This window comes from Nematolebias whitei, chromosome 21 (assembly GCF_014905685.2).
Source record: "Nematolebias whitei isolate Nwh7 chromosome 21, NemWhi1, whole genome shotgun sequence".
In the NCBI taxonomy this organism is placed as follows: domain Eukaryota; kingdom Metazoa; phylum Chordata; class Actinopteri; order Cyprinodontiformes; family Rivulidae; genus Nematolebias; species Nematolebias whitei.
In genome coordinates this window covers 21,378,445-21,405,176 of record NC_056518.1, presented here as the reverse complement: position 1 = coordinate 21,405,176, position 26,732 = coordinate 21,378,445, and the positions used below count along the sequence as shown (strand labels likewise).

The window sequence follows — 26,732 nt, the reverse complement described above, 5'->3', positions numbered from 1 at the left end:
TTGAATCCAAGTGTTGAACTGTGCAGAGCGGATTGGGTAATTACCACACTTTTCAGTGATATAAGGCCATGAATTAAAATCTAAAACAACTTCTCAAGTGACAGCTCATTTAATCAGAGGGACAATCAAACAGAGAATTTGCTGTTTACTGATTGCTCTAATCAAAAATGTCTTCTTCAAACTCAGCTAATTGGTCAGTTTACTCACGGAACGGGGAGGCAAATGTGGAGGGGCTACTGTCGTGATTTGAAGGGTCCAAATATCTCCCATTTGCATTGAGAGCCACCAGAATACACTTGACTCCCACAAGTTATCAGCAAACCAGACAATTATTCATCAGGCACAAATTGGCACATCAAAGTCAAATCAGAGAACTGCCGCCGGAAAGACCCCGAAGCAAGAGCCGAGAGAGGAAACGTGGCCTTTGATTGACCGCGTTGCCCTTCGTTCAGTCTACAGGCTCAAGTTCCCCATTTTCTGCTTCATATATAAAACCACATGAAGTCAAATCTAAAAAGATTATGCTGAACAATAAATAAAGTCTAAATTAGGATTAAAAGAAAGTTGTTTTTTTTTTGCACAGAAATTAAGAATATCTTGATTCAGCATAGTTTTGATATATTTATAGCTTGCTTTTAATTTGCATCATAAGCCTTTAAAAGAAATCATTGTTCAGTTCATTAGATATTTTACTAACAATTGACTCCAAAGGATACTGCTATAGCTTGAAAATTATTTGCATATTGAGTAGCACTTGGAGTAAATATTGAGAATGTCACACTAAATGTTAGCACAATATCTGTTAAGTGACTGAATTAGAGCCATTTGAGTTTCCTAAAGTCAGTCAGCTGCAGCTGCCACTTAAAAAAAAAAAAAGATTTTAAAAGTAGATTTACAGCTGTGACAACCTTTGGATTGGAGGCATGTAAAATAAAAATAAAAAAGGTAAAACTAACAAAAACAACCCAATTTGGTATCACAAAAATTTATTCTCCTAATGGTTTTAGGTGTTACAGAGCGAAGGAAGAACTTCGGGGTCTCCAAGGCCAAAACTAACAAAAGAACGCCCCTTCTGGCTTGAAAAGCCAATCATCTAACAAAACATAGCTCCCTGGCTGGCCACAAAACAGGAGAAAAGCTAGTTTAAAATAAAATGGCAGAGAACCACTTCCCATCTAAACAAAGCTTCTTCAATAGGGAAGTTCACAGAAGATCACAAATATCTTGTCAGAGTTGCTAGAATGTTTTGTTCACAGAGTTCATTTCAGAGTCCACCACATGCTCAGAGTCAAGTGGAAATGCAAGGAAAAATGGGCGTGGCACTGATTCACTGAAGCTTTTATGCAGTCCACTGATGAGGAAGTGATTCCAGGTGTGCAGCATGGTGAGACAGCAGGTCTGTAAACAAGCAAAGGAAGAGAAAGGTTGTCCCCGAGAAATCAGTGGACGTAACAACAGCCAAGGATTACTTTTTTAAACTAGAAAAATTGTATTTCCGGTGAAAATGCAGTGAGAATGCTTATTGCAGAAGAACTTGCTGAAAAACAGCTGAAATTAGCTAAAAACTTGCTGAAATGTGGCTGAAATGGAAGAACAAGCCTAAATTAGCCGAAGTAAAAATAACACATATTTGCTGAATTGGGTTTAAATAAGCAGAAACGAGCACAAAAATTAGCTAAAAAAACTGAAATGAGCAAACAATTGCTGAAAAGTATCTGAAAAGGCAGAGAGAAACTTAATCTATCAGAAGGATGTTGAATGAGCTGAAATGAGCTAAAAATGTGGAATTAGCTGAAAAAGTTAAAATTTGCATAAAACAGCTAAATATTTGCTGAAATAGCAGAAAAATCTGAGACTAGCAGAAATAAGCTGAAATGAGCATAACAAACTAAATTAGCAGCAGTTAATTAGGCTGAAAGTAGTAAAAGTTACCATGAAAAACTTGAATTTATCTGAAAACAGCTGAAATTAGCTAAAAAAAATGCTAAAAAAATGTAGCTGAGAAGGTAGAATAAGCATAAATTAGCAGAAGAAAACAGAAAAAACGTTTGATGAAAGAAGCAGAAATGAGCACAAATAAGTAGAAATTATCTGAAAAAAGCTGAAATTAGCAACCAAAAAAAAGCTGAAAAGTAGCTAAAAAGCAGCAAAAAGCTTAAATTAACAGTAAGTGGAGAGAGCACATTTTTGCTGAATTAGGCTGAAAACAGTTGAAATGAATGCAAAAAATGTGGAATTAGCTGAAAAAACCCAGCTAAATAGTATCTGAAATAGCAGAAAAAGATTAAACTTGCAGAAATAAGCTGAAAGGAGCATAACAAGCTGACATTAGAAAATATAAGTTAGAAGACGCACAAAAATATTGTAGTTAGCAGACAGATCCTGAACGGAGCACAAAATAGCTGAAATTCTTTTAAAATTTCTTTTTAAACAAGGAAGCTGAAAGAAGCCGAACCAGAACAAAATGTGAAAGGAGCAGTAAAATGCTGTAAACAGATCTAAAGAGTTAATTCATTTTCTATGAGAAAAAAAAAATGACCAAAAAGGCTAAATATTAAAAAAATTACAGTTGCACCAATACCAAAAGTCATATCAGGATTGTCTTGAAAGAGCTGAACGTTTTATGATTTGTTGAAATAGCTGAAAACTGCTTGATGAGAATCATGCCGGAAAATGTACGGAAGCACAATGAATCACAGCAGCGTGAATGCTTTCACACAATAAGCTTGAGCTGACGAGCTGATGTCCTGTTTTCTATCATTTTTATTTATGACATTCATTTTGTATGTGGAGTTTATTTTCACAGTTTGCCTGCAAGTGTTCCCAAGTCCATGAATTAATTTTGACATTAGAATCATGCCTGTTGTCATTTGCAGCACAGTCTGTCATAAAGATCACCATCACTCAGGACTGATTTTCAGCATTGCTCTGTGTACAAATAGTATCTTCACTTACCTTTGTCTTTTAATCACATGCTGTTCATGAGGAAAATCCCAGAATTTAAGCAAGTTTTATATGAGAAATGGATTTTAAATCTGCAAGATCTGAACACACCATGTTTTACAAATTAATGAAACCCTTCTCAATTTTATTCTGAAAGACTCAAAACCTGACTGTAAGGATTTTTCTTCTAAAACTGATTTTCAGCTACTAATTGTTTTTTTATGGTGAGCCAAGCAGCAGTGCTCTGCAAGAGCATCAACAGAGGAGCCGCGAATAACGCCTGCACGAAGTGTTTGTTCTGTGATCTTTAAATCTGAAACACTGCTTAAACTGATTTAAAAAAACATCATGTCATTTAAAAAGACTAAAAACTGGATTTAAGAAATAATCTCTGTTTACGCTGTTATAATATTTCCGCTCCATACGTCCATGAATATAACGAGAATCCAGACTGATTCAAGCTACGAACATATAAGATCAGTACATCACTGAGCATGCTTGTTACATGTACACCGTGCACACATGGGTTTTTCTCCAGGTACTCCAGTTTCATCCCACAGATGAAAATGTGCATGCTTAACTGGTAAGTGTACGTGTGAATGGTTGTTGAATGCATTCAAGAAAAAGGGCTGAATATATATGCACGCACCACTTTTCAGTTTTATATTTTTAAGAGTGACTGAACAGAAGTTTTCTTTCTCCGTTTAATTTCAATAATCTGAAGGATTTTTGAAGAATTATAACAAAAAATAAACAAAACTCCAGATTGCAAGGTAACAGACCAGAAAATAACTTAGGTGAATTTGTTGTTGGTAAGTGTCACAGAGTAGAACTTTTGATCTGTAATTTAATTATTTTCCACCATGCTAACTGACATCCAAAACTTATAAAGACATACTTGGCGTAATTACTATATTAATTAGGCTTTTGATTGTATTTATCTGATTAAATTTGATCAAATAGACTGGAGATGTAAGGGAGCAAAGTCATTGTCTACTCCAATAAGTTCATGCCCAGGAGCTGCACATGCTGCCCATCATACAGTTATAACTTGCTCTTTCTGGCACAATTCACCCACATGTAATTTTTATTTATTTATTTATTTATTTATTGTAAAATTGCTCCCCTGCTTTTCAGTCAGCAGCATTTTCTAAAATGCACCACTGGATGCACTTGCAGAAAAATGTATGCACAGATCCGGATGAAAAATGCTGCAATATTTTAATTAGGCGAGTGCCTTTTAAAAATATATATATATAAAATTGTAATGTTAGATTTGATACAACTAAGATCTGTGACTCAGTCTGAGTCATGTGTGCATGCTGTCATTTTTTCTATCATGTTTACAGCGTCTGGTGGGTACAGATTAATTCAGTGTGGGAATCTGTATTTTGTTGTTTTCCTCCTTGTTGTCAGCTCCTGTCTCACCTGTCTTTAATCACCCCAGGTGTTCGTCATGATTGTCTTGTCAGCCTCCCTTTAAATTCAACATCTCTGTGTTTCCTCCTTTGTCCGTGCATTGTGCTTCCCGGTCTGCCATGTTCTATTCCTCCATCGTTTCTTTAATTTCAAGTGTTTTTGGCTGCCCTGTCACCTTTTTGTTTTGTCTAAATAAATAGAAATGACCTTTTTTTTTTTTTACCTCGGCTGTGTCAGCCTGCACGTGGGTTCAACTCAAAACATTAGTTCCTGTCACATTGGCTCGTTGCTCACTTCTCATTTACACTATATGCATACATTTAAATCATAAACACATTGCCCTGATGGAGTTAAAAGTGAGAAACTCAAAACAAATGAGAGCTTGTTGCATCTTTTGTGCTGATGAGGACTCTTTCTGAACTAAAACTCTAATGACACTCAATGCTGTTTCAACATAAAGCCGGTGTGAAGAGCAGCAAATTTAGTTTACATAAAAGAACCGACTCTTGAGGGTCTTTTTTCCTATAGATGTGTGCAGATCAAGTGTAAGTAAGTGCAGGCATCATATCACTTCATCTACAGTGGGGATCGCATCCATTAAATGTTCCTGTGGTTGTCTGATGAGAACAGGAATGGTCCTCAGTAACAATTAAAGCAGGCATAGAACATGCATAGCTCCTTTCGTTGCATTTCTTAAACTTTTCGACCAAAAACAAAAGAATTTAACACCGTAAACTTGAAAATTACTAAGTAAAAATTGCCATGCTCTAAACTGTGCTACAAAAGTGCTTTAAGAACAAAAGTCTGTACTTGACTGAGCTATCGAAATGCTCTACAGATTCACAGATCTAATGCAGCATGAGAGCTTCCTGGGTGGAAACACTGCATGGAAGATGAATAATAAATTTAAAAAAATCACCACTTTGATTTACCTAAGCAGTGAGCCTGAAAGGAACTGTAGTGATTATGTTTCAAGCAGGTGAAATGTTTAACCCTGACTGCTGTAACGAGTACTTTCTAAGTCTTTAGATAGACAAGACTGTGAAATATGTCGCTGTTTCAGGAGAGTCTGAGCATGTTTGCTTTAAGCAAACAGGAGAAGCTGCACCAGAGTAAGATGAGCAGCCGATAAAGTGCTGCTTCCATTCTGCTGTTGGTCAGGTCGAGGTTCCACGAGGTTAAAAAACTAAAACACAAGGTCGGCTGAGGATACTGAAAGACTTTTTATGAAATGGATAACTTTACTCCCTGATAACACAGAAATCATCTGAGTCAGATGGAGAACCACTGGCTGGACATCAATAAGGGTCTCCTGCTGGTCTCAGACACAATGTAAGAAATCTATACTTCACAGAATCACCAGCTTGGATGCAGACTATGAGTTAGACCTTCCTGTGCTCGTTTGTGCGCTCTAAAAGAAATGTTAAGAGAATTAACAAAAAAAAAACAACAAGGCAAGCTGTTGCAAAGCTTGTTTTAGTTAATGCAGCAGCGTTTTGTGCAGCTCATAAACCTACGTTAGGACGGTCAACAAAAATGGAATGTCAGATTTTGGGAATTTTTAAATTGGCCTACAATTTGAACATACTCATAATTTAAGACTTCGTGTTCCTAAATGAGAAACATCCTTTAAAAAAGTGAAAGTGGCTTGTGTTCAGTAGTTACCTCAGTTAAACTGTATAGATATACATTAAAAAAGGACTCACTGTAATGTCATGAAGACCGATCAAAAAGTGATAAGAAAATACATTTCTCATAATATGATTAACATGTCTATCAGTTGAAAACTTGTAAGCACAATTTGTGAATGGCTGCCACGTGTTTTATACTCATTAAAACAGCTAAAATGACTAAATAGGTCAGGAGGTGATATCCATGGAAACTGTTTTTAGATTGTGAAGTCTGGCCGTTTTGATGTTATATATTTATGCAATTGTCTTAGTCGATGGTTCTCGTTTCTTTCTAGCAGACTCTTATTTATATTTCCACTCAAACATCTCCAAGACTTGCCCATTGCGTACACAAAGGTGTCAGTTGTTCTTGCACAAATATAGTAACTAGAACGAAACTTTGAATTTTTTTTTTTAAATCTATAGGCGTCAATGCAATACAGAAATGTCCATTGTTAATGTAAATTTTGAGTGTGGTGATGCAACTAAACACATGTGAAAACATAAGGTGCGGAACAAGCAAAGATTAATTTAGTTGAATGAAAAATGTTTTTTCGAGTTTACTTCACCTGCTACAGTACATGTTGATCTTGTTTAGGTCATCTTTCAAATGTAGTTTGAAGCCGAGTTACATAAAATTAGCTGTTTTTAAAATGAGCATTTTCCACGGGTGACATATCCATCTCATTTGGATGATTTTCATGCTTCATTTTGATTTTCACTGAGATGCGCAAGACAGAACAGATTAAATCCAGAAGATTCACTGCCCCATGTTTCCTTATCCTGACTTCTTTCTACACTAAATCCATTGTGATGAAGACTTTACAACACAATGTTTCCAAAGACAGAAAATCCACACTGTCCTTCTCAGGATGACTGTGGACTAATGAGTGAATTCACATAATTGAATTGGAGGATGAATAATCCATTCATGAGTCACGTAAGGTCATATCATGTGAGGATTTTTGATATAGATCTTACAATACCATAACACAGCCCAAAGAAAATGTGCATTCACTTTGCAGAGAAGTGCTCAAGTTGTTTTACACTAAAAAGCTGAAATGAACACATTACACATGAAACAATGGGGGAAAGAAAGGGCTTCAATGTTAAGATTCACAGACAATCTGCAGGTCTTCTATAAATAAACAGAAAATAAAAACATGAAATAGTTTTAAGACCCAGAGAGCAGACTGATGATGAGGACTCAATATATAAAAAGTAAATGTATTTTATTTACAAGTTAGGACAGGGGCATTTGCTGAAAGGGAAACAAGGTACAGGTGAGTATAGGGTTTGAGATGGATGGATGGATGGATAGGGCAGAGATGATAACTTGCGTTGTCACAGGAAGTGGAGAGGACTCAAACACACAGAGGAACAAGGCTTGAAAAACACAAGGAGATGAACTATAAAGACTATTCTTTCTCAACAGATAGTTTTACTGGCCATCAATTAGTTACCATCAGCTAGCTTAACATTCCAGCGTCAGAAGGATGACTGCCAAGTCCTTAAATACTGCAGGTTGTTCATTAGACCAGATCAGGTGCAGGTGTGGAAAGGTGGGTCAAACCAAATGCTTTGCAGGATGTGGGGAAAGTGCTTATATCAGACAAATCTAGGAATCCTACAAAATAAACTACAGTGTGGATTACAATACGTGCTACATGTTTTTTCACTTATATAAATTGGACATGCCGTACTTTTGAGTGTAATTTTGCACATATTGCATAAAAATGTCCAGAAATGAAGATGCATGAGTGTATAAAAGTCTCCATACAAACATGTACAGGTACAATATAACCCATTGCCATGATAGAGGGTAAAACTATTTGAAAATTTTAGTTTTTCCGTCCTTTAATAAATACACTAAAATGTGTGAACATTGGATTTTAGTTAATTTTAATCCAATTAAGTGACAAACTAAAAAGAGCCAAAAAAAAAACCCCACATTTGGTTTGCATAGAAAATTCTTATTTGAAGGGCATTATCCACACACAGCATCATGCAAACACATATTAAAGCAGGGGGCTAATGAATAGTAGCACTGCTTGGCCTTCCTTCAGAAAGTACTGAGCTTCTGAAAAGAGATCAAGCTGAATGTCATACGTGGCTGTGTTCATGGCAGTCATTGCATACAAAAAGCTACAAATATTTTCCTGTGCCTGACTAAAGTTCATCAGCCTAAATAAAATTAGCGTCAGTCTGCATTTCGAGGTAATTATAAAATATGCTTCAAAAGCAGTCCCTTAGTTTGGAGAGCTAAGCATCAGCTGAATAAAATCTTACACACTTGGTTAGAATAAAAAATGTTAGTTTGTAAAACATCTAAATTAACATATTTGCACGTGTTGATTGCATTTAATATAAAAAAAAAGAAAAAAAAGAAAATATTCCTGCAAGCTACTATTCTTTGGAAAAAAGTGGATGCCAAATTAAATTAATAATTTCCCATCCTGTAATGAGTTCAAAAGTCTTTTACAAATGCTCCTTTCAGCTTTTCATTAAGAGACTGCATAAAATCTCAGCATAGCATGCATGTTAAATCTTGGTGCTGCATATTATTATAACTTCTATTATATATATTCCTATTCAAACAAATTTTATTAGCGTATTTGGGGCCCAAACGAGATGCGTTTGCCACTTGGTCAAGGCTGCTGCAGTCTGCTGTCTAAGCTGCTTTTCTTCTCACCTAAACTCCATCTTTGCGCTCTGTGTCTGTATGTGCACGAGTGAGTGAAAGACAAAAAGAAAACTCACTTAATTTAGTATTATACTGACAATACGCTCGTAAAAGTAGTGCGCTGTTTTGCTTCAATTCGAATGATTTACACATCTTGTGCTCATGGGCCTGTAAAGGAGGTCATTTCGTATTTTGGTTTTTCCACTATAAAACTACACAAGAGCTGTGCTTGTTGCCAGGGATATGTTATGATTTAAAATGCTCTCATTTCAAAAGACTCATGTCAGCATTATGATTCTATTTGGAAAAAATGCCCCTGATATCTTTCAGATTGTCTGACTTAATGGGATAATCAGGTCTAACTATTGACGACTATTTAACAGAACATCACTTCAAAACTGACACGACTATTCTTAACATTCTCTGGCTGAACAAATAATTTTACTTCATACAAAGAGCTTTAGGAAAGCCAATGCCAAAACATTAAGAATTCCCTTTTGTTCACACAGACGATCTATTCGGATCAGCCTGTAAATTCACAGTAAAATCTCAGATCGAGTCTGCGCTGCCGTTAAAACGTAGTCACTTACCAAAGGAAATAAGCCGGCTTCAGTGTTGTGAGAGCGTCTGAATGTGCTGTGTAACAAATATTGATGGCACTTGTGTGTTGATGCGGAGGGAACCAAATTCATAGGGCTAATTGTCAAAATACCTCTTCCCTCTCAAGCGCTGCAGGACTTGAGGGTCCTTGTTTGCCTCTTGTGGTCTGATGATACAATAACTCCAAACAAGTTTACAGCCTCGGGAGTGATGGCTCTCGTATTCGTGTTGTTAGGTTCACACTTATTTTTATCACCTTGAGAGTGGAGGGCGCCTTTAAAGCTCTTAGCGATGCTACTATGATCTAACGGTGCATTTTACCTTCATGTCACAATATCTAAGAGTAATACGTCTTGCGCTTTAGGTTAAAATCTGTAAAACGACTATTAAAGTGCTTCATTTTATAAAGGATGCACCTCGCGACAAAAAGGTAATTCTCAAATGACCTTGTGTCATCTCGAGCTACTATTGGCGAAGCAGACACCTGTTTGTCACCAGATAAATAACACCTTTGAAGCCCCAGCAGTAAGTAAACAGCTGCGGGCAGTCAGGGGTCTGTTGATTCAAGTTGAGCATTAGCATTTCTACTCCATGTTAATTGTTGACCTGGTATTCCCCTGGCAAGAACCAGTGAGCGTGCCGGCTCCTGGATAACAGCCTGTGTTAATGACGGGGAGCACAACCAATCCCCTGGCTGCATCTTGGGCTAATCTACTTTGATCACCTTTCCTAGCATCTCTATTACCAACAGCTTTCAGTCATCAACAAAGAATTACATGAATGCCACTTTCTGTGACCCAGCTGCACGAGAACATGTGTGCGCAGATATGTTTTCGAACACGCGTACTCCCTGTAGGAGAAACGGAGGCAGTTCGTGGTTGTGAAGGCGCAGATTTGTAAATGCAATAACATTCAATGGCCTCATATTATGCATTGACTCCTTTTTGTCAGATTCACATTTGCAGCAGAGGCGACTAGCGCACCCAGAGATCACCAGGTCCCTGCATGCATTGAAATACAAGACACAACTCCCTGAGATCATTTAGCATTATTTTTGCATTCAGAGAAAGATGCAGAGCAGGAAATCTGTGGATGTGTGGCAGGCGGGCACAGACATATCTCTAGTGGCTACGGGAGAGCGCACCATGAATAAATTTATCACTGTCCCCTGGAGATTGCCTTCAATCATGAAACATAAGGTGTCAATGCGGTGCCCTGTGTGCTCGTGCAAAATTACCTTCCAGCAGATTGCTGAGCCGGGTCTAATAGGAATGGATGAACAAACTGAAGAGGACAGACTGCTAATTAATCTGGCCAAAGTCAAAGCCAATGTCCTGGGCCCGCTGACAGCTGATCAAGTTGAGGCCAGGGATACAAATACTTTCAAATCAGCATGGGATCCAACGATTGGACAAACAAAGTATGCTTACTGAAACAAATCTTGAAAGACATGAATCTGTCCCCATCCGATACTGGATTTTTGCCCCCTTACTTTTCAAACCGCTAACAAAGCTGCACTAACGTTCAAACAAACATTTCCAGATAAATACCTTCAAAAATAACATGGATCCATAAGCAGCGAGACTATAGCGTGACAAGATCAAACGCTGCCGGTAAACGCTATGATGTATGAACTATAATATTAAAGGTCATATCCAGTATTCAGCATAAGCTAAAACACCAACATCTCAATTTACATACAAATGTCCACGCATCTAAAAGCGACAAACTCTTTACCAAGCCATTTGCTCATTTGAATAATATGAGGTTCTCTGAGATCCAGTTGATTGACTAAACAAAGACATAGTGCATTAAAGCAATTGTTTATTGCCTCTGATTCATGGTGTATGTATAATTTTGCTGTAAATGGTTATTAGCCAATACAGATACCATGGCTTTATATAATAGCTGGTAATCATTGAACCCCACGATGTGTTTTCTACCTCACACACATGGTTAAAGAATTATAGTGTAGTCAATTACATTTAGCAGGTCACAGAAATTGATTTGCTGCCTAAGGAATTTATTTATTTTTTTCTGCTGGGCTTTTGGCTCACTGGCAGCATTCTGCTCACATAATCAAGGATGAGCCGCTGCCTGTCTAACCCAATCTACTACTTGGTCCCACAGGAAAAAATGACTTGCAACTGGAAAACCTGCATGAATACTAATTTGCCTACTTGGCTTTAACAGCTTTTGCGAGTCAATCTCATAGGAATTTGCAGAATATGATGTCTTTTCCATTTTTCCATATTAATTACAACAGCTGAAAATAGGGGAAAGCAAGAGATGGGGGACGAATGAAGATAGTGGCAGAAGAAAAGTGTTTATCAATGAGAGAAAGAGACTGAATTATGGGATTGCCATTAACAGAGACTCTCTGTCATCCATTTTAAATGTGGTTAATTGTAATGTGATCTGAAGCATCTCAGCCTACGATCAGTTTCAGCTTAGGTCTCTTCATTAAGACTCAACAAGACCAGAACCTTTCATCACTGCAGCCACAGGGTCACAGAAATAAACTAGTTTGGTTGTGTTTATTATAACATGTGATTCTGAACTTTGTCTGCAAGATGCAAATCACACTTTAGTGTCTTAAGCAATAACATTTTAAGCTCAGTTCCCTAACATTTATCTATTTGTTGTTGTTTTTTTATTTCTAATAAAAATAGACTTTAAAAGTCAATAGCTTTTGTGTAAAGAGTTAATATGTTTTAATTAGATTGAGCATATGTCTTTGAAATCTAGTTTCATCAAATTAGACCATACTAGCTATGTTTACTTGGATTAAACAACCATTCGGAATAAAACTGCGTCATGTAAAAGCCCCATTCAGATTATTCTTTGTTGATTTGGCTTGATCCAAATGAATTAGTAATCCGAATGAGAAGGGTGGTTTATGCCGGTTCATAATCTGAACGGTGTGCATGTAAACACTTAATCTGATCTTTTTTTTATTTTTTAAGGAAAGTTTACCATTCTACACATTTCAATACTTCTGTTCAGAATAAAAGCCTGCTGCATGTAAACGCTCGTCATGAACGGATTGTGCCCATGTAAACAATACATTGGGATTATTTAATCCGAATACGTTTCAGTCCGATCAAAGAATTTTGTGCATGTAAACATAGCTACTGACTCATATTCATTCATATCATATTGTATAGCATATCACATTGTATTGTACTTTATTGCATAGCATTGTAACCAGAATGTATTGTAGCACATCATTTCAGTTCTAAATGTCTCACATCACAACACATCATATTGTATTGTATTTTATTTAATTGTACCATTGGTAAAAATATGGTTGCCAGATTGAATCCCGGCCGGGGACCTTTCTGAGTAGAGTTTGCATGTTCTTTTTTTTCCTGGTTACAGCAGTCCCTCGTTTATCACGTGGTTTAGGGGATCACACCCACCGTGATAAGTGAAAACCCACCAAGCAGGGGTACAACAGTCCAAGTTCAAGTTTCACTCCAAATCTCCCTCTTTCTGTATAAATATACAATTTAAATACTGTAATATTTTAAGTAAACAATCCATGCTGCATGGATTGTTTATTTAAAATATTACAGTATTTAAATTTTAAACTGTAGAGCTGCAGCACAGAGCAGAAATATACTTTTTGATAAATTACACTGTAACAACTGAACAAAGAAGTTCTAAAATCAGGACTCTCTTCAAAATGAGTCCCCGAGGCTCAGTGGGATTAACCTGTATAAATAAAGGTTGAATGAAAAAAAAAATCAATACTTTTTACATTTTGTTATTATGACGATTTTACAATGTGACATATTTTGTATTTTAAGTTGGAAGACAAAAGTCGATCGGTGCAGCTGAACAACAAAGGGTTAATTGACCCTTCACAAAGCCGCTGCAGCACGGAGGAGTAATGTGGGGGTGACGGAGAGCGGAGATCATGACAGAGGGAGATTCTCCTTGCACCTAATGGTTGTTTGTCTCTGTGTATACCTGTGATGGACTATGAACCTGTCCAAGGTGTCCCCCACCTTTTGCCCAATGGCTGCTGAAGATGGGTACCATGCTTCACATACGTTACCAATTCTATGCAAGTTGTTTGGTCTGTGAGAGGAAACCTGAGTACCCATACAAAATCCTGTGCAAGCATGGGGAGAACATGCAAACTCCACACTAAAACGTCCAACTGCGATACTACAACCTACTTAAAATGAGGCAACTATGTAATCACTTCACCACCGTGCTGCCCCTTTAAGGCCTGGGATAAACTACAACAGGCATCATCAAATGAAAACTGCTGTAATAAATGATTCGGGAAGTCTTAATCAAGTTTACAACTTACAAATCAGTCTTTAATATAAAATATTAAAAATCGTTCATTTTTTTAGAGTCCTAAAAAAAAATTGTCTTTAAAGTGTGTTGTAACACATCCTGTCAGTACAATATCTCCAAAACAAATGACTGATGACTTTTTGTCTTACAATTTAAATATCCCACATCTAGTACATATGAATTTTGCCTAATAACAGACTGTTGTGACCAATACATTAAATAATAATTAAAAAAAAAAAAAAAACAGCCATTAGGAAGTCATTGAGCAAGGTTTACTTCAGAAAAGTTCTCAGGAGTGGAAAAACTGTTTTAATTCCTATGATATGCTTAAGCAGTTTCTTTATTTTAAAATGTTAAATATTAAAATAGTTAAACTTTCTGAATTAAAACTTTATAATTCCTATCAGGGGAAAGTTCAAAGTTTATCTTACAGAAATGTACATTCTGTGAAATCTGCAGCATCAGTCTTCAGATGGAGACAGGACTTGATGCTTTTAAACAGAGTACGTCCACTGAGGTCTTCCCAGAACCCGTCATATTAGCGGTTTTAGAGATCCACGCTGAACAGATTTTCCTTTGGCTCTTTTGTGTGACCAAATCTCACCTGGTCCTTGTAGTGGAGGCAGAAGGGAGCAAACCTTGTGCCCCGGCTGTGGAGACAGTCTTCATCTGTGACACAGGCTCTCATTCATAGACATCATTCATGTGCAAATCATCCTTGGACCTATTGTTCACCTGCTGCGCTCTCAGATTTGTGCTCAACTAGTGCTAAATATAAAGGCAGGCCTGCAGAAAATGGTGAGACTTAGCATATTTTCTCACAGGGTTAAATGTACTGCAGCTTGTGAGAACAACCAATCCAAAATCATTTTCATTGTTTTGTTTGAGTATATATTCTTTCTAAATTAATCTGTGGTGCATGTGCACATTAAACTCTTATAACGCTGACCGTCTTGCTGACGGGGTTGAAAACAGGTAGCAGTGAGTTCCTTTATGGTTGAAGTGCAACAACAGATATTTGTTCTTGGACCAAACGTTTAATAAAAGAGAAATGGCATTTGATATGAATGTTGTTTAAACATATCTTACTCTGGATCTGCTTGTGGTGTTGCAGACTGTCAATTTCTTGTTTAAATTGCCTGGTTTATGTTATTCCTATTAAAAATCCTGTCTGAGTGCCTGAAGCTGTCTATGTGCAGCGGTGCTGAACTGGTTTTCATTGAATGCACACATGGAGGAGCACAGAGAGCTGTCCTCGGTCCTGAAACATTTAAATGCTACTGAAACCCCATTTTCTTTATGTCCTTCTCAACAACCTTGTGTAACTAAAGTGGCCTTTAAAATATTTCAGTGAATGTGTGTACAGTGAGGAAAAGAGCATAAACACAGTTTTTTTTCTTCTTCTTCTGCTAAAATACATTTAGAGACAAAGATTTGCTCTTTTTGTCCTAAACATTAGCAGCTTGAAAAAAAACTATTTTTTTGTCTCAATTTTATATACGTAGTTCAATAACGCAAACTCTACTATATATTTAAAGCATTTCCTATTTTTAAATGTGTAACTTTGTTGCTAGTCCTTTCAGTAACACTAAATTAACACCATTTGTATTTTTCCATAAAAATTAGACAGATAGATAGATAGACAGATAGATAAAAAAACAATCAAAATATTATGAAAATGATTTTCCTCATTAGGAGTCTGGGAGGTGAGATTCTGACTCTTATACAAGTTTGTTTTAAAATGTATACCCTAACAGCAATGTCCCTTGCTTGATTTTTAAATTTAGACACCTTAATCCTATGGTTAGATTCAAAACTACATATTTAGGTTGGAAAAAACAAAATTACTACAAAAAAAACAACAACAAACAAACATGTATAAATCAGCTTAAATCACAAACCGGTAACAGACATGAACTTCTTCCTTTGATGCATTACTTTAAAAAGTTGTGATGAGCATCATGAAAAAAGTTTGTCATATAAATAAATATATTGTTTCTTCTGGAAATTTCCTACAACGGAAAATCAAACTATCAGTACTTGAATTTTGTCAAATCATAGACATACAGAAACTGATCACTTATTTTAAAACAAGTACAAAGTAGCACAACAAAGAAGTAGAAGACTTATTTAAAAAGTCAAAGCCTGGATGTTTGACCACAATAAAATATTTACAAATATAAATAAATACATTTTATAAACTAATGCTAGTAATATTCTTTATCCTTCCAGATCATGTTGGTGTGTAAAATTCCAAAAACATACACTAATTTTACAATAAAAACAACATTGGTGTGTTTAAATGCTGAATCTAGACATTATTTTTGTCAACACAAAGCAAAATGGATTTTATTTCCAAATAAATTGCTGAATTAAAAAAAAAGCTGAAGTAAAAGCACAAAAAAACCTGACTTGAAGACATAGTTTGATTAGGCATCGCAAACCTAATAAAGTGCTTAGTAGTGTTTTGATAGTCAAGGGCAAAATAGGTAAAGCAAACAATTTAACAACAAAAAAACAGTTGAGCGGTGGAAAGGATTGTTTAACTTTACTTAATGGTTCCAGATCTCTTTGAAAATGCCCAGGCTTGTATAATCAAAAGCAAAGCCCTTTGTCTTTTTAACACACATACCAAAGAAGCTGCCGAAGAGGCCGCATCCGAATGAATGAATATTTAATTGAGGTCTATTGAGGCAGAAGATCAAAATGACCTTGCTTTAAATGATTATTCAGTGCAAAATAAGAGTAGGGTAGTGGAGAATACAGGCTGCGCGCTGAAGAGCCATTTTGCAACGCTGTTCAACAATCAAACATGGAGATCTGGAGTACAGGAGACAATTTCTCTGATAGTAGTGGACAATAATGCAGCCACAAGAAATGTTGTATTTTGAATATTGGACTCAAGTGCATACACAGGACTGAGCATCACTACATATTTCAGTACTTTTTTTTTTCCTTTTTGTGCTGTACTTGTTGATAAAATAAAGCTCGAATAAAATGGAAGCAAAATGCCTTTCTTCCCTATTTTCCTTCTGCTGTCTGGTAGTTGTTTAGTTTGCTTTTTAAACCAGCTCTGAAAAATTACTTTATTGTCAAACAGTCAGCATCCTACTTCAGATATTGTTTGTATGCGTACATCTGGAGCCTCGCGTCAGACCTTGACCTATATAACATAGATATGCAGTTCCTGGATGTATGAGACACAGCAGCATTCAGCGGGAGCATCAAATCTATTTACTCAACGTGCTCCAAATAGACGTTATGTTGTGCTCACTTGCTTTGCTTAACTGCATTTAAAGGATCACGTTGAATGAGAGGCCGCCTCGACAATGAGCTTCTCTACAGCACCATCCTCAAATGTCTAGGACTCTATATTGAAGTGAAAAATAAAATGGAGCTACAATATAACGAGCTCAACGAAAATCTCTCGTTTTTTCTTGCTGAGACTGTATTTCTTATTTTCACCTGAAAAGGTTTCACATTTGGCAGGTCAGCTTTGCTGCTGCATAAAGTCTTGCCACCATTTTTATTACAAAGTGGTGAGCATGACATTTATTTTATTGTAAACCTCGGTGCAGCTAACAAAGTTCCTACAGACACAAATTAAAGACAGTGTCTGTCTGCTTTATGCTGGTTTTACTGAATAATACATGTGTCACAGTTAAGTTTAACAAACAATAACAAAACATTTTATTTGAAAATGGTATCTTGCAAGAACTGGACTGAAAGAATACTGAAAAAAAAGAGTCAATGATCAAAAAAAAAAACATTGAAAGATTTCTTTAAAGCCTGAAACATCATACATAAAGACCAAACCAGTGGTTTTCAAACTAGGGTCCCTGGACCACTGGGGGACTAATAGAAGGTGCTTGGAGGTCCGCAAAAGAAAATAATTATATGTTTAACAACCTGTTAAAATACACCACATTGCAGAAAATCACATCTACTTTATTCAAAATCTTCTAGGGGACGATCCTGCCTGCACCACCAAGCCCCGCCCCCTATTTGCGTTCCGGCATCAATCAATTTATAAATGAAGCCCTGTTACTTGGTATGATTACTACTGTTATGATTCTGTTCAGTTTTATGAAAAAAGTTTTTTTTGTAATATTTTGAAGGACTGGCAATATTCATTATGTGAATAGGTAAAGGTTTAAAGTGGTTTTTGATATTGTTAATGTTCTCAAAACTGTAATTTTTGGAAGTTGAAATTAAAAATTTTGTTAATTAAGTGTGTCTTAAATGAAAAACACCCCATGTTTAAAAGTATAAAATTTGTATTAACATTATTAAAGAACAGGTCTAAGTATTTATGTTACACAAATATTTCCATTGCATTAAAGAGACAAATTGAAGAAAATTATTTAATAAACATGAGGGTTATGAGGGGTCCCTGAAACATTTTCTCCCCTGTAAGGGGTCCCTGAACCCAAAAAGTTTGAGAACCCCTGCTTTAAACAATGAAAGTAGAGCAAACTTTGACTCCTTTGTTACAAAAAAGAAAGACGGTTCACAACTTCATTATTATAAAATGTAAACATATCTTATACAATACAAACTTTGTACAGTAAGTCACTGCTTGGCTTTAGCAGTCTTGAAAACCTGCATTTAAAAATGTGAATGTGAACCAATTTTGTGGGGATTAAACCAAACGCGTCACCTGGAGCTCTGCCCTGAGTAATCCTGATCATGTGATGCAGCAAACAGTCATTTCCTTTGTGAACAGCATCTCTTCAAACTTTACACTTCCCTCCGCAAAGGAATGAACATTCAAATTATCTTCATGGCACAGACTCATAAGTTCTTTATAAAAAACAGGTTTCTGCTGGTACACATTCGTACAATATAAGTCCACTTTCCACCACAAGCCATCAGTCGCACACAAGTATCTGTTGACATGCTCCTTAACTGGATATTATGTTAGGGAACCTTTTAGCAAACTCTAAATTACTCCGCCACAGTCCCTTTTTCTGTGGTGGGTCAGGGCTGTCTGAAGCCATTATTGGTAATGAATGTGGAGTCCTACTTTGAAAGGTTCAGGCCTGTACAGTCACCTAAAGCTGACTAATGGAATCCTGCTGACATTGCATGCTGGCGGCTTTTACCATATCCCCGAACGGCAGTTTTGGAAATTTACACAGCAGAAATAATGAACTATAAATGTAAACCCTTGGAATGTAACCTCCCACACAGCGACACGCTTAATAATAGACACAGATGGTTCAGCGTGTGGAAAATCCTAAATCGCAGACTTGTTTTGGAAAATCAGCAGTTTGACTACTTTGTGCGAAAACATGGAGACGTAAACACAATTTTACCCTTTTTTAGGTACAACTATTTATTAGCAAAGCAGCTGTAAGATTATGTTCAGCGCTTTTGTTGAAGGGAGGTGGGGGTTCTAAAAATTCTGGGTTAGTTAGCATTGCAACACGTTGTGCCCTGGGAGACGAGCCTCTTCAGCAGGGTCGTAGGTCACGCCAAAGCGAGCGGAGTGGCCATTGTGCTTTGTCGTTTCACAGGTGACTCACATCACTACACTCGAGCGTGCTGGAAGTAGAGCACTCGGAGATGCCTGCAGCATTCAAAATGCATGATTTTCAGCCCAGTGCAAACAAATCGCTTTAAAAGATCCGTTTAATCTATTTCGAGCTGTTATTATGAGCCGGGAGAGTTGTTCAGATAAAGAGACTGAAGCAGGGTTAACATCGGTGCGTTGGACAACTCTTCACATACTTTATCCTGTGTAAGAGCTGTCAACTTTATTATTTGTTTTTACAGTATAGTGTGCATACAAATTACAATGCAGACCACTAAAACAAAGGTCAAGGGGTGAGCAACCTGCCTTTAAAATCTATAGTGATATAATGGAGAACATTTGAATATTATCTCAGAGGGAATCTCAGTCGTAGAAGTCGTCAATGCCCTCGTTGTTTGAGTTGAACGTTGGAGGACGTAAAGCTGCTTCAATGTCTGAGTTGCTGTTGTCGGAGTCCTCCCGAAAAGCTTCAAAACAGACACAAAAAAGAAACAAAATAATGCTTTACTTCTTAGTTTAGTCAAACATAAGTTTATAAGAGTTTGAGTCAAAGTAAAAATTTTAGCTTGATGAATTTACATGAAAACTACAGTCAAAAGCTAAAAAAAAAAAAACCTAAGGATGATGTCATAAAAAGAGTTTAAAGTGTCACAGATATCCCCTTTCTTAAAATTCACAGGAGCTAATAGAGTCTCACACATTTCAGTTTATGATTGTGAGTTAGAAAAATAAGCTTTTTATGTCTATTAGCGCAGTGGATGGTTTCAGATGTTTTCAGGAACCTGGACTTTAACTTCAAGGTCCTTTTTTTTTAAATTTATTTACATATCCTCAAAAGGCGATGCAGTCACAGAACATTTTTGATCATACAGTTATAGAAAATAAAAATTTTAAAATCAAATGAAATCATTTTTAAACGCTGACCTCTTTAAAGCAATCTGTTTAATAAAAAAACACTTTCTAAAATCATTTTCTGTGATCTATGTATGCACTCACCTTTTGACTGTGGAGCAGAAAGAGCTTTTGAGGTTCCCTTCCTGAAACACAATACAAATTAAAAACCCTTTTTCATAACAGACTTTCAGACTAAAATTTGATTAAAAAATATTTATTTTTTTATTTGCGCATGGGAATAAATCCTTCAAGAGAAATAAAATGTTTTACCAATCTTCTTTTTTGCTATTAGTTAATACACTAAATACAAAACGAGGTAAAAACTGAAACTAAATCATCTCGGTTATTTCATTCCAGAGGTTTAGATTTCTTGGCTCGCTCAGACCATGAAGCAAAGGGAACTTCCTTGACTCTTGTTTTAATTGAGCCAAAAAGACTTCCACAGGGCTCTCTTTATTCAGAAATAGTCCAGAGACGAGGTTGCCAGGTTCCCATAGCTCTGCTGATATCGCTATGTAAATGTGTGACCTCCGAAAAGGCTTTGATCTACCTCAATGCATATGCAATAAGGCCCCTCGCTTCACATTTAAAGGCCTCCTCTTTAATTTACATCATCACAGAGCCCATTCAAAACTCCACAATATATCCTCATCACCTCCCAGGTTAGCGTACACATCCATATGGCTTATCTAGCATCGGTCTCAGATCTGTGTTGACACTTTTTCTCGGGAAAGTAAGAAACGGCGACGAGTTTTACGCTGACGAGCTCAAGCAAAATGCAGTGTCGGGCTGCGCGTCCTTCTATCTGCATCGATACAAATCCGTGACCTCTTTGATTGTCACCCTCTCAATCACCCTCATCTCCTCATCTCTCCCTCAGCTAAGTCTTGGCACATGTGACTGTACATCGAGGATGAGGACCAAATTACTTTGGCTCTGTTCCAGTTGCCGCCGTCTAAACTCTATATCGCCACTCGAGACAGAATGAGAGGAAAAGATGCACCTCCCTTTCCAAACCGGGAGCAGATTGCTTTGTGCTGCAAACAATATACCACAGAGGCAGAATAATCGTTAGAATAAAACCTTTGAATTCATATGGTGATTGGACTTCCTACAAGACATGTGGATTCTTACATCTGTTCAGGCTAAACCTTTAATATTGAAAGAAAATGACAAGCAGAGGGCGGGTTGGAAACACACAATGAAGTATAATTATCATGCATGCAGCTGAAGTTGCACTACAGTAAGTGGAGACAGGTTTAGGTTTACTTGAACTTTCATAAAAAAACGTTTTGGTACGGCATTCTCGGTTCGGTCCACGTGCGTACCGTTTTGGTTATTTTTTCGCTCATTAAATTTTTATTAACGAAAGATTATTCGCCGCGGAACTAAAGTTCCTAAGCGTGTTTCAGCACGGCGCTATAGTCTTGCAGCACGCGTATCGTTAGCAGCCTAGCATCTCGTTGCGGTCTCCTGTTTGGGAACATTATGGCTTTCTTGTTAAAAGACAAGTGCAAATCCAAAGCTGTGTGTCGACGTCGTTTCACATAGATTGGATCTGCAGCAGGCAACACGTCTAACTTGTTAACTCACTTGAAACAACATCATCCGAATATGAACATCTCTTCTACAGAATAGCAGCTTGGTGTAAAGACCAATAACAGCAGCAGCATTTAAACAACCTTTATCAGGTAATTCAGATCGGTCCAGAGCAATAACACAAGCTGTAGGAGTTTTTAAAGCTATCGATCTACGTCAGTATTCTATTGTTGATGTGTCGACTTTAAAGTTATTGAGCCCCACTACAACATCCATCACGTCAACACTTCAGCCAAAAAGTTGTAGCAGCACTTTATGAAAAAGCTAAAACTGATATTGTCAACAAGCCCTGCCCTGCCCTGATGATGATTCAACGTCCTCATAACAAATGATGACCGTTCAAGAAGAGGTATTGTTTATTGTATTATTATGATCTAATTAACTTTTTTAATTTAAAATTATAATCTTATTAACTCTTTTTTTTAATTTTTTTTTTTTATACCTCTTTGTGTTTTATTTCCAGTCTGGGACAAAGATAGCAGCTGAGTCTTCTTCCTCTTCAGGGAAATCCACCATAGATCACCTCCAGCTAAGAAGTCTGTGATGACTGAACTCTGAACTTTTCCAGGGACAGGTGGGAGAAGGTTGAGTAATGAGGTCAAATACAGCCACACTGCAAAACTAGCAAAACTCGACCTCTTTATTCCTGCTACTGTTGTTAGTGAGCGGTTTTCTCCACCGCTGGAGATGATGTCACTGCAACTAGATCTGTGCTTTTGGCAGAAAATGTGGACAAGTTGGTCTTTTAGGCTAAAAACTTAAAACTTGATTAGTTAAGATTCTAAACGGTCTGTTGCTGCTTATTGTTCTGGTTCTGACTGTATTTACTAAGATTTTTATTATTGTTAGTATAGTTTATTTATTGTAAAGAGTGAAGTTTAATTAAAATATAATCCAAATGGGTTGCTTAAATTTATTTTTATACAAATGTATAGTTTACTTGGCATATTTTCAAAATAAACATTTTGCAAGTCTTTATTTTGGCCTTTTTTTGTACTGAAAATGAACCGAACCGAGCCCTCCTTGAAACTGAACCGAACCGAAATGTGATTTTCGCGTACTGTTACACCCCTAATATGTATACATGTTTTTACTTGCATAACAATCTGCTGTATTTAAAGTAATTTATTTTAGACGGCACAGCTCTTCTACAAATTATGGTTATATGTTTCAGGAAGTACAGCTTTTCCCAAATTTATGGTAATTTATTTTAAGCGGCACAGCTTTTCCCCACATTTCCAGTCATTCATTTGAAGTGGCACAGCTTTCTTAGTGTTTATAGTAATTTGTTTTAGGACGTCCAGCTTTTCTAGCCTTTATGATAATTCTCACGTCACTTTCGGTTAAGCTGCAAGCACACAAGGAAATACCAGCCTATGACCAGTGAAGGAAACTAATATGGCTGTTTTACTACGACAACTTATATTTTGGACCTCAGCTAGAGAAATAATTGTCTAGGTGGGCATTGCTGAATTTTAAATGGAAACCACTGCTATAGCTAATGGTCTTCTTAATACTTGCCCCTAAAATAAACATTTATATAATTATCTAAATTAAATGCACTGTTTGCAAATATATTTTGTTACAACAGCAATGTGTTCAATACGTAAGAATATTTTCTTCACAAAATGTATAAAAATCTAAAAACATGGGCTTGGCACTACAGGCATCATGTGCAGAAATATTTATAAGTCTCAATATTGGCACCTCTTTAGAACCAGAAATTCAATCTTCTCTACTCAACTTTTTGCACTGAACAGGAGACAAGTACAAAGAATAAAGCATAACAAAACAACACAGTTAATGCATCCATCCCCAGCTGCTGGACAACGAAACCCAAACCAGGCTATGCTGCAGCAAAAATACACAATAATCTATGCAATTACTTCCTCTCTTCTGCAACAATAATAGCTGTTTTGGAGAGTAAATTGAGCTTTTTCTTTGCTCGAACTTCCCCCACAGGATGGGAATGGCCTATCAGCTGCTCCACTTCAGTGAGGGACAGGACTGATTTCAAGACAGAGCTATTACCACAAAGAGCCCAGCCTGGATATGACCTTGCTGATCGAATATTCAGTTTCCATAAACATTTATGCCAGTTCATCTTCTGCTGAGTTTCCCCTAATTGAAGCAATGATCTGTGTATGTAGGAACCGGACAGGATGTCTGTGTATTATGTGTACTATGATGCATATTACAGTTATTGGGTTGTTCATTTTTGGCGCTGCATTTATTTGCTTTGTCTAGCTTTTGTGGTTGCTCATTGTTTTATTTCTGGTTTTAACGTCTTTCAATTAATATAGACGTCACTCACGTTACAAAGCCTAATAAAAATCATAAATGTCAAATACTGTTTTTATTGAATATACTTTAACCAAACCTGGTTAATGTTTTGCCAGTTTACAATCTAATCGCTTTCTTAGTGGACTTAAAGTTCATAAAAGTTCATAATATGATATTGTCTGTGAATCAATGTATTACAAGATTTTTTTGCAGGACATAAAAATACATCAAAGTAGTAATATATATATAGTTGTTGAAACTTTATCTTGTATAAAAATTATTTTAAGAGTACAGCAATAATTTTCTTACAAGCTCTCATGGTATTTTAATGCATTTTTCAACTAGAACTTGTTTCCTATATATTTTTTTTCCACTTCTTGTTAGTCTAACTCCATTACCTGCATCGTTAACCTACCAGAATTTGGTTATATCACTGAGATTACTACTGAAAGATAATGATAGGTGTTAGTACTGAATGACATATTATCTGGGGGAAAAGGAACAGAATCTGTCTTTTACACTTGAAAAACATTTCCTGTAGTAAAAGGACATAAACATCTTTAAATAAAGCAGTCAACTTGCGATACAGGGAGTGTGCTATCTGTAAAACTAGACGAAGCTTCCTGAAGTCACTGAAGATGAGTTTTGCGTTTTATTCTAGTGTCACATTAGAAAACAGATGGGCAGTCAGTCAGACAAAATAATGCTTAGCAAGCATTTAGTACTGCCTTAGCGACTGCTAGAAACTGCTTTTATTTACCCTAGGTTTTTTTAAGCTCATGCCACCCACGCACGAATGCTAATAGCGCAATAGCACTTTTGCTGGGCTGTGCTTGTCTAAAGGTAAAGGTAGACCCATCACCTCAACATTCCCATCAACTCCTACTCCCATCCCAGCTGTGACCCTGCCCAAAAAAACAAAAAAAAACCATTGTTTAGGCACCGTTTAGATATACTCTAACAGGCCTGAATGGCAGCAGGATGCAGCCCTCAGTGGGGGCAAACAGTGAGAGCTACCTGTGAGTGCACCATGAGTGGGCACTCTCTAACGTGTGAGTGCTCTCTGCTGGCAGTGAGTGAGTACTGCAGCTCCAAGGAAGAAGTAGTTGGACCAGTGTGTGTTCTCATGCTGACTGGTGGCAGTCTAGTGGAGACTGTCAGTGCAAAGGACATATATTTTATTTTAAATGTTCTCTTCATAGCCCAGATAGGGGATGCCCAAAATAGCTAGTTGATGCATCACTCAGTTCCTGTAATTATAGACTATAATAAACACCTCATAATATCTAATCTATTCATTTAGTTGATTTTTGTAATATGCATTGCTCTATAAGCCTATATAAGGCTACAAAGCAGAAAAAGGAAGGGGAAATAATGTCTGAAATAAAATGTATTATTTAATAAACCTATCAGATCATGTTTACTAGTAGTTTTCAAATTGGTGAAGTACAGTGACCTCCACTGGCGAGTCTTTTTAAATGCTGCCCTTTTCCTAAGTGTGCTATTCGTCCTGTTTTATTTGTTGTTCCAAATTAGAGCTGAAGATCAACTAATGAAAAGTTCACTGTGAAACTCGGACAAAATTAGAAATTTGTTAGACATTTTGTGAAGAATTTGCTTGGGGGAAAAAAGCATTCAGGAAGAAAAAAAAATGAATAAAAAGGAAACATATTAAGTTGTATGTTGCAGCTGTTCATGACAACTTGCTGCTGGATTTGAAAACACTAAATCCACCTTTCAGTGCTTTTCAGTGCATCATTGTCTCTCTCTCCTGCTTTCGTTTGTACATCTCCTGTCCCTCTCTTTCAACTCATTCCCCCCCAATCCTCCATCTGTCCTTTCAGAGTCACACACACAAGCTGCCCATCAGGGAGGAGGAGGAGGAAGAGGAGGCGGAGGAGGAGGGAGGGGTCTAGAGGGAAATAGACAGAGCTTCTGATTTTGACACAGAGTGATTTGAGGTCGAATGCTTGAGCACATCCTGTTGTCCAAAGCAAAGCTGTAAACCACTAATGGTTGAGTCAAGGTTTTTGTCAAGCAGGCTCCAAGCACAACACTTATCATCCCGTCAGATGGCTGCGCTGTTTTGTTTCGTGTGTCTGTGCATGTGTGTTCAAGAATGTGTTTTAGGGTGAGAAAAGGAGGCGGGTTAAAAAGGTAAGCGAAATCACCCCCAAAATTAAAAAAAATATATATAATAATAATAAGCAGAAGGGAGTGGCATCTAAAATGCCTGTGGTAGAGAGAGAGGCACAATGATTCTTTGCACGGGAGGAAGCAGTGGCATGCACTCGCATACAAAGGGAAACAAGTGGTCTTTACATGGAGTGCAGCTGCTTATTAAGACTCACTCCTTCGTGCGTTATTCCTTTCATCCCCACTCAACCACAAAGTGATGTGACTGCAAAAGATTTATAATGGACAAATCCCTAATAAATGTTGCAGATCAGTCGCTTCCCTACAAGTTACAACACAATAAACAGAACAATCCACAAAAGTATCAAACTGAAAAACGCTGTGTGGGAGAAGAGGAAAAATAATGTGAAAGACTCCAAATCTCTCAAACTTCATAATAGTGAAATGAGCACATATAAATGTGTTAAGAGTATCTCCTTGCATCTTGTATAGACTGCATGTATTTAATCTGTAAAGCTTATTAAGGCCCAGTCATTACTATGCAAAGCAGCACCCAGTGCTTTTCTCTCGCTTTTCAGCTGGGAGCAGTGTTTGGCCAATAGGACTGGCCCCCCGCCTCTCATTCTGCATTCATAACATGCAACATTTGCACAAT

General features: G+C 37.0%; 1 protein-coding gene across 1 annotated transcript in view; it reads right to left on the bottom strand.

Moving 5' to 3' along the window:
* Positions 1 to 19,528: 19,528 nt before the first annotated feature.
* kiz (kizuna centrosomal protein) overlaps positions 19,529 to 26,732 on the bottom strand; it is a 27,887-nt gene continuing 20,683 nt past the window's right edge. The window contains exons 14-15 of the mRNA XM_037695499.1: positions 20,162 to 20,202; positions 19,529 to 19,632 (exon numbers count right to left, since the gene is read on the bottom strand). Coding sequence (XP_037551427.1) covers positions 19,529 to 19,632; positions 20,162 to 20,202 — 145 coding nt within the window. The remainder of the gene's footprint in view (positions 19,633 to 20,161; positions 20,203 to 26,732) is intronic.